The sequence below is a fragment of the Hemicordylus capensis genome, chromosome 2 (assembly GCF_027244095.1).
Source record: "Hemicordylus capensis ecotype Gifberg chromosome 2, rHemCap1.1.pri, whole genome shotgun sequence".
In the NCBI taxonomy this organism is placed as follows: Eukaryota; Metazoa; Chordata; class Lepidosauria; order Squamata; family Cordylidae; genus Hemicordylus; species Hemicordylus capensis.
The window spans coordinates 212,666,975-212,680,928 of NC_069658.1; the positions used below are offsets into that span (position 1 = coordinate 212,666,975).

Consider the following 13,954-nt stretch of genomic DNA (forward strand, 5'->3'; position numbering starts at 1 on the left):
GGGGCCTCGTCAGTGCCTCTTGACCTTTGGGTGTCCAGTCCACTGACTAGTATTTGGGTCCCAGGATATGTACTGCAGGAAAAGGACCAAGGGTCAAATCCCAATGCTCTCTGTTTTGAGGCACCGTCCCTATCCAGACTCCTCCCAACTCCCTGCCTGCTGGTTTTTCCTTCCCCAAAGCCTTCCTGCCTCTTCACTCTTTCTCGCTCTCTTTCTGCTCCCCAGAACACGACAAGCATAGACTCTGCAAGAGCGCTGACTACATGAACCTGCACTTTAAGGTGAAGTGGCTGTATAATGAATACGTCAAAGACCTGCCTTCCTTCAAGAGCCGGGTGCCCGAATACCCAGCGTAAGTCTCCCTGTGGCCTCCCCTGAGATTTAATTGGGGGCTGAAACAGAGCTTCCACACTGACCCTGAGAGTTTTCCAGCCTTCTTAAATCTCAGCTGTTTCCAAACAAGGCAGAGCGAATCTCTGTTTCCTCCCTTTCGTACTGGACTGCGTTCCTTCCATGCCTGCTGAGTTGGGAGGGTTTCAAAAATCAAAGTCGGGATAGAGCTGGTTAACCCCCGCAGCTCTGTCTGAGGAACAGCCTGCCTGCAGGCAGCGTGGCTGATGGCTGAGGTGGGAAAAGAGAGAGGAACAACCCAAACTGCCTCCCTGCCTCTAGTACTTGATGTTCTCCTTCTCTGCATTGCCAATGCGCCTTGATAAAACACTACAAAAATGGAATCTCAGTGCATGACTGAATCAAGATCGTTTTTGTGTTGGGTGCTGTGGATGCCCATGTGTGCTCCTGAGCATGGGTAAAGCAACACACACACACACACCATCTTGATGCTGTCATACTTAAGGGCACACTGAGATAGCTTTTGTCATTGCAAATTATCAGTGCATCTGTGTGCATCGTTAAGACAGATGGGGGTTGCTGGTTACTCTTACACATATCACTCTTGTGACTGTTTTGTTTATGAACCTCATACCGATGGTTGCATTAAAGAAGCTTAGTTCTTTAAAACATCAGGACAGAAGGGAGGAAATGGCACAAGGAAGATAAAGCTACAGCAAGCACTGCCTGAGCCATTTTTGGAAGGGCGGTATAGAAATCAATCAAGAAATCAATCAATCAATCAAATAAATAAATAAATAAATAAATAAAATTCCAGAATTAAAAACTAAATCATGGTGGATCTCTAATGCAGCTGTTGCACTTTGGAAACAAGAACAGTTTCTGTAGAACTCCAAAGCACAGGAAGTCCTTTGGATGAGGAGAATTGCAGGAAGATCCATTCTTCTGATTTCTTCTGTCCCCACTTGTGCTTAAAAGGTGAGACTCCTCAGCTGCCGCCTCCCTCTCTTTTCCTTCTCCTTTCCCAGATGGTTCGAGCCTTTTGTCATACAGTGGCTGGATGAGAATGAAGAAGTCTCACGGGATTTCCTCCACGGAGCATTGGAACGGGACAAGAAAGATGGGGTAGTGTACCATATCCTATATAATAAAAGGCTAAGTGAGTGGCCGTGGCTTTGGAATGTTGGGGATCTGCGTCCCTGCCTCCCTGGGCTGTTCTGGGCCTGCGCGAAGCGCAGGCCCAGAAGAGCCCAAGGGACACAGGACCTCAGACACCAGTGTCCCACAGCCACGGGCGGCCATTAGCCGGTGTGTGGCAGCGGGGGAAAGTGGCCGAGGTGGCGGCAGAGCCGCCGCCTCGGCCATGAGCTGCGGCACGGCGAGAGGAGGCCGAGACAACCAGAAGCGGCCGCCCTGAAAAAGGCGAGGGCAATGGCGGCGGGGGAAGACCGAGACGGGGGACAGGGAAGCTGGGCGAGGTGGCGGCGAAGCCGCCAACGAGGCCCCCGCCCGCTCACAGCCGCCGCCCCCGCCTGCTCACCCGCCCTCCCAGCTGCCCAAAATGAAGCTGGGCGAGGTGGCGGCGAAGCCACCAACGAGGCCCCCGCCCGCTCACAGCCGCCGCCTGCTCACCCACCCTCCCAGCTGCCCAAAATCACCTTCCCCGCTCCCCCCCAAAAAAGATTAAGGGCCAAAATGGCCCATGAGAAGGTCGCCGCCCCCGCCTATCGCCCTCCCAGCTGTCGAAGACCACCTTACCCGCTCCAGCCCGAGGGAAAAGAGAGGAGCTCACGAGCAGAGCTCCTCTCTGTGCTAAGTCACTGCTCAAACTGCCGCTATGGACGCAAAGGACGCCTATTGCGTCCATTGTGACAGTATGGGCAGCAGCTTAACACAGAGAATAGCTCTGTTTCCGAGTTCCTCTCTTCTCCTTCGGGCTGGAGCGGGTAAGGTGGGCTCCGGCAGCTGGGTGCGCGGGAGGGCGATAGGCGGGGGCGGCCACCTTCTCATGGGCCATTTTGGCCGTTATTCATCCACCCCCCCCCTAAAAAAAAAGTAAAAGCAAAATAAGGAAGAACAAAAACAGAGACAAAAACAAAACAAAAAACAAAAAGAGAGAGGGGACAAGGGGGGAAAAAAGAGACAGAAAGAGAGAGAGAGACAGAAAAGACGGGATAGAAAGCTAGCGCCCGTTATCATAACGGGCTTAAAAATACTAGTTTGAAATGTTGTCTCCTGAAATGTTGTGGTTCTGTCCTCAAAAGACAGAAGTGGGGGAGGGAAACGGACACAGAGCCAATAACTCTGTTTCTCTTGTGCATCCCTCCAGTTCCAACAAACGTCAGAGCATGCTCTCTTCTCCTGCTCCGTGGTTGATGTCTTCTCCCAACTCAACCAGAGCTTTGAAATAATCAAGAAGCTGGAGTGCCCCGATCCGCAGATCGTCGGTCATTACATGCGCAGGTTTGCCAAGGTAAGGAGGGGTCCAATTTATATCCATAGGCATTGTCAACTTTCAGAATTCAGGATTAAAGTTGTTGACATCATAGCTGCTGGCCAATCATTATTTGTTAGACAGAATGTTGGTTAACTGCCCGGGATAGTTAGCCAATAGGAACTGATGTTTAAGAGATAGCTGGGGGAAACCCTGTGTTTTAGAATAAGATACAGCATTCTGCCTCTGAGGGGTATTCTACCGCTGATGGCCTTCACATCACAACCTCCTTGTGAAGGTCCTCTTACTTTCCAGCGGACAGGAAAGTAGCTAATGTAACTCAGGTTTTCAAAAAGGGATCCAAGAGGTATCTGGGAAACTACAGGCTGGTTAGCTCAACCGGTGCCAGGTAAATTGAGAGAAAGCATTCTTAAGGACAAAATTGTTAAACACATAGAAGAACAGGCCTTGCTGAAGGAGAACCAGCATGGCTTCTGCAAGGGAAAGTCTTACCTCACTAACCTTTTGGGGTTCTTTGAGAGTGTCAACAGGCATGTGGATAAAGGTGATCCAGTTGACATAGTATCCTTGGACTTTGAAAAAGCTTTTGACAAGGATCCCCAGGAAAGGCTCTTGAGTAAACTTAGCAGTCATGAGATTAGGGGATAGGTTCATGTGTGGATCGGTAACTGGTTGAAGGACAGGAAACAGAGGGTAGCAATAAATGGACAGTTCTCTAAATGGCAGGGAGTAAGGAATGGGGTCCTCCAGGGATCTGTACTGGGACCAGTGCAGCCTCTGGGGCTCTTTAGTTTGGAAAAGCAGTGACTACAGGGAGACACGATTGAGGTGTATAATGGTGTAGAAAGAGTGAACAGAGAGAGAAAATTTCCCCTCACTCACAATACAAGAACCAGGGGTCATCCCATTAAACTGAAGGCCGGGAAATCTAGGACCAGCAGAAGGAAGTACTTTTTCACACACTGCCTAATTAATCTATGGAATTCTCTGCCACGGGATGTGGCGATGGCCACTACCTTGGATGGCCTTTAAAGGGGCTTAGACAAATGCATGGAGGACAGGAATATCAGTGGCTACTAGTCTGTTGCCTACAGGCCACCTCCAGCCTCATGGGCAAGTAGGGATATGCACAAGCCGCCTCAGGGTCCGACGTTTGCCAGCTGGGGCGGGGAACGGTTCTCTCAAGGGGCTGGTAAGGAACCCCTTACCTGCTCCTTCTTGCCCCACCACATTTCCAGGCACAGTGTCTGGTCCTCAACCAGCCGTATGGGGCTGTGGTGCTGTTTCCTGCAGCGTTCTCCACACGGCATCGGCATGCACATGGCCCCAAGCAGCCAGTTGGGGAGCAGGCACCGCACCCGGAAAAGCGGTGGGGCAGGTGAGGAGCTCCTCATCAGCTTCTTAAGGGAACCACACCCCGCCCTGGCAGCCCGTCCATGAGCCGTTGGTGCACATCTCTAGAGGCCAGATGGCTCTAAATACCAATTGCAGGGGAGCAACAGCAGGAGAGAGGGCACACCCTCACCTGTGGGCTTCTCAGAGACATCTGGTGGGCCACCGTGTGAAACAGGATGCTGGACCGGATGGGCTTCCTTGGGTCTGGTCCACTCCAGCAGGGCCGTTCTTATGAATATCGTGGAGGCATCCGACTGGTCACTGCGGGGGAAAGAATGGCGGACTAGAGGGACATCTGAGCACATCCAGGAAGGTTGCAATATGTTAGATTCTTCTCTGACTTGCCACACTTTTCTTTCAGACCATTAGCAACGTCCTGCTGCAGTACGCTGAGATCATCTCGAAGGATTTTGCCTCCTACTGCTCCAAAGAGAAGGAGAAAGTGGTGATGTATCCGCCTCAAGTTTCTGGCCTCCGTCCTTTGTCTTCTCCCCCGTAGAGTCTGGGAAGGGGCCATAGCTCAGTGGCAGAGCCCTTGCTTGGCACACAGAAGGTGTCGGGTTCAATCTCCAGGCAGAGCAGGGAAAGACCTCTCTCTGGAACCCTGGAGAACCGCTGCCAGCCAGTGCTGTGCTAGATGGAGGAAGCTTCCTGTGCACCTAGTTTTATCCATTGTCTATGTCAATTCCTTGGAACACGGGAACACAGGAAGCAGCCATATACTGAGTCCTACCATCGGTCCATCTTGCTCAGTATTGTCTACACAGACTGGCAGCGGCTTCTCCAAGGTTGCAGGCAGGAATCTCTTTCAGCCCTGTCTTGGAGATGCTGCCAGGGAGAGAATGTGGAACCTAGATGCTCTTCCCAGAGCAGCTCCATCCCCTGAGGGGAAGATCTTACAATGCTCATATATGTAGTCTCCCATTCAAATGCAATCAGGGCAGACCCTGCTTAGCTAAGGGTACAAGTCATACTTGCTACCACGAGACCAGCTCTTCTCTCCTTGCTTGGAAAAGGCTTTTTACTTGAACTTCTTGATGAGCCAAATCTGCTGTTTTGCAATCAGTGGGGACCTTTTCTCAATGTGATGCTGTGATGATGATGATTTGAAAAAGCAGCATAGAAATAAACAAAATTGCGAGGAGGGGGTTTAATTTGTTGAGGTTTGGTGGGAGTTTATCTTTCTTTTATAGCTTCAGCCAACTTGAGGATTCTGTTTAGAGTGGGAAGGCAGACTAACTTCCTTAGAGCTAAATCTCAAATGAGGGTCAGTGTCTCAGCCTGAAATCCTGCAGAGTTGCTGCTGCCAGTCAGTGTAGACGATGCTGAGCTACATGGAATGAGGGTCTGACTCAGTAGACAGCAGATTCTTATGTTCCTGTGCCTGCACAATAGGTTACCCAGGGGCACTGGGGATTGGAAGTGGGGGTTAGGGTGGACAACCCACCACCCCTAGGAAACCATTTGCACAAGCCATGGCCTGATTGCTCACTAGCCTACCCTCCACTGTTGCACAGATGAGAAGTGGGACATGCTTGTAACTTCAGCAGCCACTGAGTTCTGTTTTGCCGCCAAGCAGAGTGCTAAGTCTTCAGACCCCATGAAGTCTGCAACACCCTCCATCTTAAAACTGTGCAAACTCTAGACTGTGGGGCCCCAACATTGTGTTCAGCTTTTTATCTCTCCCTGACTGGTTTTGGCTCGTATCCGGCCTGAAGAAGAGTTCTGTGGAACTCGGAAGCTTGCTTGCTGCTTTGAGACTTTTGCCAGGGACCATGATAAAGGGTTGGCTCTGGTTCCTCATAACCGAGGTTTTATTCCCCCCCCCCCCACTCTAGCCCTGCATCCTGATGAACAACATCCAGCAACTGCGAGTCCAGTTGGAGAAGATGTTCGAAGCCATGGGAGGGAAAGAGGTTTGCACGGATAAAGCTCGTAACTTTTAATTTGAAACTTTAAAATCTGTCATTTTAAATGTGGTTTTAGCTTGGTCTTTTAACTGGTTTAATTTTATTAATTTTTTATCTATTTATCTAGATTATATCTATTTTATTAATGTTGTGAGCAGTAGTCTACTGGAGGGGTGGGGTATAAATACTTTAAATGAATAAATAGAGCAGCTTAATCATGGGCCAGCTTCAGCTTGTGATGCCACTGGGCCCCCACTAGGGGTGTGCATGGAACCGGTCCAGTTTGAATTCAAACTGGATTCAAACCGACCCAGCTCAGTCGGGTCGGATCCGGTTCGACCATCAAACCGGGCCGAACCAGTTCGGAGGATATACTTACAAAGGGGAATTTGGTGAGGATTCCCCTTTGCAAGTAAAGGGGCAGAACGCATGGTGACACAAATGGCCTCTACGCATGCACGGAGGCCAGAACCGAGCCACCATCGAGCCAGTGGCTTAGTAAAGGTGGGGAGAGCAAGCGTGGTAAGACTGGGAGGGTGAATGGCGGTGAGTGGCCAGGATAGCAACTTTCCCCTCCTCTTGCCGCCGCCACCTTGGGAATACCCCTATTCGTCCCGAACCAGTTCGTCCAAACTGGGCCCGGTTCGACCATGGACCGAACCACCCCCAGCACTGTACACAATCAAACCTTTGAACTGGCCCTGGTTTGAGACGAACTGGTTCGGGACGAATCGTTTGCACACACCCCTAGTCCCTGCTTTCCCAGCACTCCTCTCAGTGCTGCCATTTTAGCCCGCCCACCCCGTTCCTGTCATGGCGTCACTCTGGGAGCATTCGGGGTGTCTGTGCCCAGCTCCAGCAAGGCAGGATCTTGGTGAAAGAGCTGTGGATCCAGCAAAGCCCAGCCCCAAACAGGGGGATGATACAGCCACCAGGATGATATATTTATTTTTTTATTTTATTTTATTTTATTTAACATATTTTTATACCGCCCAAAACGTACGTCTCTGGGGCCGCCAGGTCCTGATCCAAAGCCAGTGCCTGAGTCGGCCTCCCCCTCTTCCAAAGTAGACCCGCTGGGAGGGAGGCCCAGAGCAGACAGGCGAGAATTTCACCTCCGGTGCTGGAGTTTGGTCCTGGCGTGGAATCTCCTCTGCTACTGGGGCCCCGGGGGCAATGAAGGGGGATCTACGGACAGGACAGAAGCCCTGATGAGGAGACACTGGGTCCCCAGGGCTCCTCGGAGGGGCCAACTGAAGGAGAGGAGACAAGCTCTTTGTAGGGGCTTTACTGGGGGGGGGGTGTTGGGGGGCGCTGAGGTCTCTGCCAGGATATTTTCCTGCAAGAAGCCTCCTCTAGGTCAGAGTCCAGGAGGGTCCTGACCAGTGTTCCCTGTAACAGGGAATCCCAGATGTTGTGGACTACAACTCCCAGCATCCCCAGCTGCAATTTGTTTATTTAATGTGTTGGTTTGATTTGTATACTGCCTCTCATTAAAACAGTCTCGCGGCAGTTTACAAAACATTTTTTAAAACTATTAAGCAGTTAAACGATACAAATATTAAATTGGAATTAAAAAATACAAACCTAATCAAAAGTTTTTAAAATGTACACAATGAGACCATAGAATACAGAGCATCAGCAATAAAAGAAACACTCCTATAAAAGCTTGGGTAAACAGCCATGAGTCCACTTGCTCTCTAAGAACTGTGATGGAGACAGAAGAGCGGAGGCCCACTGGGAGAGCATTCCAAAGTCTGGGGGCAATAACCAAGAAGGCCATGTCCCGCATGCACAACAGCCAAGACTCCCTCCTAAGCAAAGCCCCCTCGGAAGACTCAAATAGTGCTTACTCCCTCCGGGGGGACTTCTCCTAGGACCTGGGGGGGGGTTCCTCCTACCGCCACCGGCCTCCATTATGCCTTAAATCACCTGGTTTGGGTGGTCTTCAGCCCTTTCTGGGCCTTACCTCTGTTGCAGTGGCCATTTTGGAGACCATCGCGCATATGCAATGGGCCCCTGCGTGGCCTGGGTCATGTCCGATGTTGAGCTGAACCGAGGCAGTTTGAAGTCAAGCTGGTTCAGTTTTGAGCCTGTTTGCACATCCCTACACCCATTATGGCCTCCAGCCCCCAATTCAAGGCATCCACTGCCTCCTAGGAGCAGGTGATAAGGCAAGAGAGAGTGAAGTGTCATCCGCATATTGCTGACAGCTCAGTCCAAATCCCTGGATGACCTCTCTCAGTGGCTTCATGTAGATGTTAAACAGCATGGGGGGGGGAACCAAATCTGAGCTGTCGGTGACTGACCAGGAGAGGGATCTTGGGGTCGTGGTGGACAGCTTGTTGGAAGTGTCGACTCAATGTGCGGCAGCTGTGAAAAAGGCCAATTCCATGCTAGGGGTCATTAGGAAGGGGATGGAAAATAAAACGGCTAATATTATCATGCCCTTATACAAAACAATGGTGCTGCCGCACCTGGAATACTGTGTACAGCTTTGCTCACCATATCTTAAGGAGGACATTGTAGAACTGGGAAAGGTGCAGAAGAGGGCAACCAAGATGATCAGGGGCCTGGAGCACCTTCCTTATGAGGCTAGGCTACAACCCCTGGGGCTATTTAGTTTAGAAAAAAGACAACTGTGGGGAGACATGATAGAGGGCTATAAAATCGTGCATGAAGTGGAGAAAGTGGATAGAGAGAAATTCTTCTCCCTCTCACATAACACTAGAGCCAGGGTTGATCCCATGAAATTGATTGCCATGAAATTTAAGACCAGCAAACAGATGTTCTTTTTCACACAACGCATAATCACAACTTGTGGCATTCTCTGCCGCAAGTTATGCTTACAGCCAACAACCTGGATAGCTTGAAGAGGGGTTTGGATCACTTCATGGAGGAGAGTTCTATCAACGGCTACTAGTCAGAGGGCTATATATAGGCCACCTCCAACCTCAGAGGCAGGATGCCTCTGAGTACCAGTCGCAGGGGAGTCACAGCAGGAGGGAGGGCACACCCTCATCTCCTGCCTGTGGCTTCCAGCAGCATCTGGTGGGCCACTGTGTGAAACAGGATGCTGGCCTAGATGGGCCTCCTTGGGCCTGATCCAGCAGGGCTGTTCTTATGTTCTTATTACTCTTCCCCCGAGAAAGGACCTAAGCCACTCCAAAGCAGTCCCTCCAATCCCTATACTTGAGAGACGGTCAAGAAAGATACCATGGTTGATCGTATCGAACGCCTCGAAGAGGTGCAGCAGCACCAACAGGGACTCACTCCCCCATCTAGTTCCCAGCATAGGTCATCCACTAGTGCGACCAAGGCAGTTTCAGTGCCCTAATGGCCTTTGGCTGGGGATGCTGGGACTTGTAGTCAACAACATCTCGAATTCTCCATTAAAGGGAACCCTGGTCTTGATGTGGGGTGTTGATGGTGGCTACATCACACTGGGGCTGTGGTGCTAAGATGAGCTCTTCTCCATATTCCTGCAGCAACACTCTCTGTCTCTCTCTCTCTGCCTGTCCCACTCCCAAAATCTCAGATCTTGCTTTTGGAGGTTCCTCAACCGCAGGGGGAAAACCCAGTGCCGGCATGCCCATCTTTTCACATATTTCAAATGGGTCTTGAACCCTAAGATCACCCCTTCCCACCCTCTGCAAGATGGCCGGTCCAAGCAAGAACTGCTGCAGGTCCACGTTAGACACAGCTCCCGAGTAACCGAACATTCCATGACATCACACCAGCTCAGCCAATCAGAGTGGCAGCATGGGATAATGTCAGACAGATGTGGCGTCATTGTTCAGTGCAATTTATTGCCCTTTGACGGGAGTCCCTGAGCACATGGTCATCATTTTCTGCTTATTTACTCAGGAGACTCTTTTTGTGTTTACAAACTATAATAGATGTGCTTCTGATGTAGCTTTATAAGAACAGGATCCCTTTGAGGTCATTTTGGGTGGGTGCCCTTCTGTTCCTCGTTCCCCAAGAAGTCCTAATGAGCACTGTTGCTTCCTGCCCTCCCAGCTGGACACTGAGGCCAGCGACATCCTCAAAGAGCTCCAAGTGAAACTCAACAACGTCTTGGATGAGCTGAGCCGGGTGTTCGCCACCAGGTAGGGCTAACTTTGGCAGGAGGGGCAGGATGGGTCATTAATAATAATAATAAATAATAATAATAATGAGCTTTGTTAGCTGCCCCATAACAAATTGTTCTCCGGGCGACTCACAACACAGCATTAAAACATCACGTGAAAACACATAACACTTGAAATCACAACACACCCCGAAAAAGCAAATTATTTTTATTTGCACCTGTCATTATGCACCCCAATCCTTTGGCACACAGAAGGCACAAATGGAATGGAACGATCTAAAACATAGGATGAAATCATGCTTCATCACACTAAGCAGTCCATCTGAGACCTGTATCCTGTTTCCAACAGTGGTCAGCCAGAGAAAAAGAAGAAAGATCAGACACATTCTGGATTCACAGAAGAGAGATACAGGGGCATAGCAAGGTTGGAGTGGGCCCAGAGACAAGATTTTAAAATGGGCTCCCCCTCACTGAAGCCCAGCTCATGAAGTAGAGAAATCTTAAATGAGGCTGAATAGTGGTAACAAAAAGCATAGTAAAATTTTATTTTTTAAAAGGTTTTGTAAATTGTGGACGATGCAAGTCATTTCATGGTACTAGAGAAAGACATGCTGTTCTGGTAGCTCCAGGTCTTAACACTCACATCAATTTCGGAGGATGAATACAACGGAAGGAAGCCCCAGCGGGTGCGCGGCTGGGGGAGTCAGTCATGTGACTTGCCTCTGGGGGGCCCCCCAAGGCAGTGGGCCCCCAGACAACTCCCCTTGCCCTATTATCTTGCCCTATTGTCTCCCCTTGCCCTATTATAGTTACGCCTCTGACACAGGAAGTTGCCTTACTGAGCCAGACCCTTAGTCCATCTAGCTCAGCATTGTCTACACTGACTAGCAGTGTGTCTCCAAGGTTTCAGGGAGGATCTTTCCCAGTCCTGCCTGGAGATGCTTTGAGCCTGAGCTATTCCACATGCAACAGGCTCTGCCGCTGAACTGCAGTCCTTCCGGGAGGCGTCCCAGAATGCACCCATGGCTAACAGTTAGGATAGCTAAATGTAGCCTTCATGCTCATAGGCAATCTGGCTGCCCTGGAATGCTTTGAACAAAGGAGATACGAGAGAGGCCGCCATGAGCCTTGCTGGGGCATTTGACTGTCCACTGTTGGAAAGAGGATACTGGGCTAGCTAGCTAGTTCTCCTAACAAAGTGGTTCTTAGGTTTTGTCTTGTGAAGGGGGAAAGCTTGGGTGGGAAGACCGATGAAGTCCTTCACTGGCGAAACACTCGAGAAGGAAGCTTGATCGAGGTGGAAACTAATGAAGCGTCCCCTAGCCTCGACAATCTTCCCAGGGGGCTTTGGCTGCCCCCTGTTGGAAACAGGGTGCTGGGCTAGGTAGACCTTTGTCCCCTCCCCAGTAGGGCACTTCTGTGGTCCTTGGCCTGCCCCTTCCCGTGTGTCCTCACAGCATCGGCCTTTGCCTCTCCCCACTCTCAGTTTCCAGCCACACATTGAAGAGTGCGTCAAGCAGATGGGGGACATCCTGAGCCAGGTGAAGGGGACGGGGAACGTCCCGGCCAGCGCCTGCAGCAGCGTGGCTCAGGATGCCGATAACGTCCTGCAGCCCATCATGGACCTTCTGGACAGCAAGTGAGTGCAAGCAAAATGCGCGGGGCAGGGGTGGGTGGAGCGTGTGGGAAGCAGAGCAGAAAAGGGGTGGCCACCGCGAGGACAGAGCGGCGGCTGTAACCGCATCCCAAAACAACCAGGGAGAGACCCGAAGCAGAAGACTAGTCAAGAACGAGGCCTTGGGGGACATTTGAAAACCAAGCCGTGAAAACCAAGCCCCTAGCAGTGCATTGCCTCACCCTCTCCCTCTCCTCGGCGTCTCTTCCTGCAGTTTGACGCTCTTTGCAAAGATTTGTGAGAAGACGGTTCTGAAGCGGGTGCTGAAGGAGCTCTGGAAGCTTGTCATGAACACCATGGAGAAGACCATTGTCCTTCCCCCGCTCACAGACCAGACGGTGAGTCCTGCTGGCAGCAAGTTAGCAGGGTGGACTGTACCGCTTCCCCCCACCACCCCCCATTGCCCTTGGGAAGAGTGGGCGACTTGATGTGGCAGGGGGCTCTCCAGCTGTGGTTGGACTACAACTCCCATCATCCCCAACCACAGTTGCGGCTGGGGTGATGTGAGTTGTAGTCCAACAATGGCTGGAGAGCCTTGGGTGGGCCACGCCTTGGTGTGGACAGGGGCTCCCCAAACTGTAGCCCTCCAGATGTTGCTGGACTACAACTCCCATCATCCCCTGCCACAATTAATTATAGCTAGGGGTGATGGGAGTTATAGTTCAGCAACATCTGGAGGGCCACAGCTTGGGGACCCCTGGTATATATCTCACAATCACGAAAACATGAGCGCCAACTTTTCTATGAGCTGGAGAATTTCACCTCCTGAGAAAACCCGGTTTCCTTTTCACACGAGCAAGTTCCTAGTCCTCAGGATAGTTTCCTTCTTCTTTTTATGAACGCCTCTGGCCTCATCCAGCCCCTTCCTCGTTTCTCTGCTGGTTCTGGTTGTGCTCTGCTCCTCCAGCTTCTGTTTAATTTCCGAAATTAACTCCGAGCTGAAGCATGCACAGTGAGCTAGCTTCCCACTCCTGTTCCTTGACTGGACTTTGATCAGACCCAGCGAGGTGCTTCTGAGGTTCTTCCCTAGACCAGGGGGGTTCCCAGCAGGGGGCATCAGTACCCCTAGGGTTACTTGAAGGGCTCCCAAGGGGCATTCAGGGCCCTCTGGCCTCCCCACTCCACAGCCACATTATTTGTTCCCCCTCTGAGGATTGCTGGCTTGAAGCTGACGCATCCTCGGCGATGTGTCCTCTGCAGATGGGGAAGCAAAAAGACCCTCCTCCTCTTCTCCTGATTGGCTGGCTATATGCTGAAGCTCAGTGTGCCCCTCCCCTCTACCTGCCTTCAGAAAATTACACGGAGGACTCTCACTGAAAGGAACAGGACAAGGAAGCCTGTCCCATTAATTTCAACAAGACTGCTTATGGTTAACTTTGTGTGGCTGTGAGCCAGTGACTGGAGTAGCCTGTTTCCCTAACTGTAATACGTATGTGTGTGTTTCCCTAACTGTAATACGTATGTGTGTGCGTGCGCACAAGTGTGTGTGTGTGCACACACACATGCGCATACACACATGCTAAACACACACACTCTTATCATTCTTTCTCTATGCAGTACCTGAAATTAAGGTTAGAGACAGAAGGGATATGCTTGTTTAAAAAGACTGGGGGCTCTTGCACTAAAGGCATATCCAGGCACTCCTGGGGCAGACTTTTGATGGCTCATCTCCCGTCCCAAGAGGGATGGGCCAAAGGGAGCATTTCACCTCAGTGCTGCGACGCCTGCTCTGCCTTCCCCTTGTCTCATGGTCCTCCCAATTCACATGGGAATCGGTCCTCCGTGGCTTACACCCCTACCTACCTCAGGTTTAGTCCAAACGTGGATTCCGGCACAGGGTGGGAGAATGAGCGGTCTTACTTGGAACACTCCCGTGCTATGTTGGGAACGCTGGCTTTTCAGAGAGAGTGCTCTTGCTGGTTGCTGCTCTCCAGCGAGACAGCAAGCACGGAGGCAATGAGAAGCTGCAGCCATCTTGGCTGCCCCCTGCCTGGCCTGCTGCCCCCTCCAAGCCTCCTGGAAAGGTGGGAGCGGGGCAGCAGTGCTGGGGAGAGAGAGAAGCTCTGCTTTTTGCGTGT

The 13,954-nt window shown here is 51.1% G+C and overlaps 1 protein-coding gene across 13 annotated transcripts in view; it reads left to right on the plus strand.

Moving 5' to 3' along the window:
• The window catches only part of LOC128343637 (protein unc-13 homolog A-like), a 119,592-nt gene that overhangs the window by 79,790 nt on the left and 25,848 nt on the right, over positions 1–13,954 (plus strand). For all 13 annotated transcript variants that reach the window (XM_053293059.1, XM_053293063.1, XM_053293065.1 and 10 more), the window contains 8 exons: positions 226–352; positions 1,380–1,476; positions 2,681–2,824; positions 4,563–4,646; positions 6,040–6,117; positions 10,132–10,220; positions 11,688–11,840; positions 12,091–12,214. In XM_053293059.1, the coding sequence (XP_053149034.1) occupies positions 226–352; positions 1,380–1,476; positions 2,681–2,824; positions 4,563–4,646; positions 6,040–6,117; positions 10,132–10,220; positions 11,688–11,840; positions 12,091–12,214 (896 nt within the window). The remainder of the gene's footprint in view (positions 1–225; positions 353–1,379; positions 1,477–2,680; positions 2,825–4,562; positions 4,647–6,039; positions 6,118–10,131; positions 10,221–11,687; positions 11,841–12,090; positions 12,215–13,954) is intronic.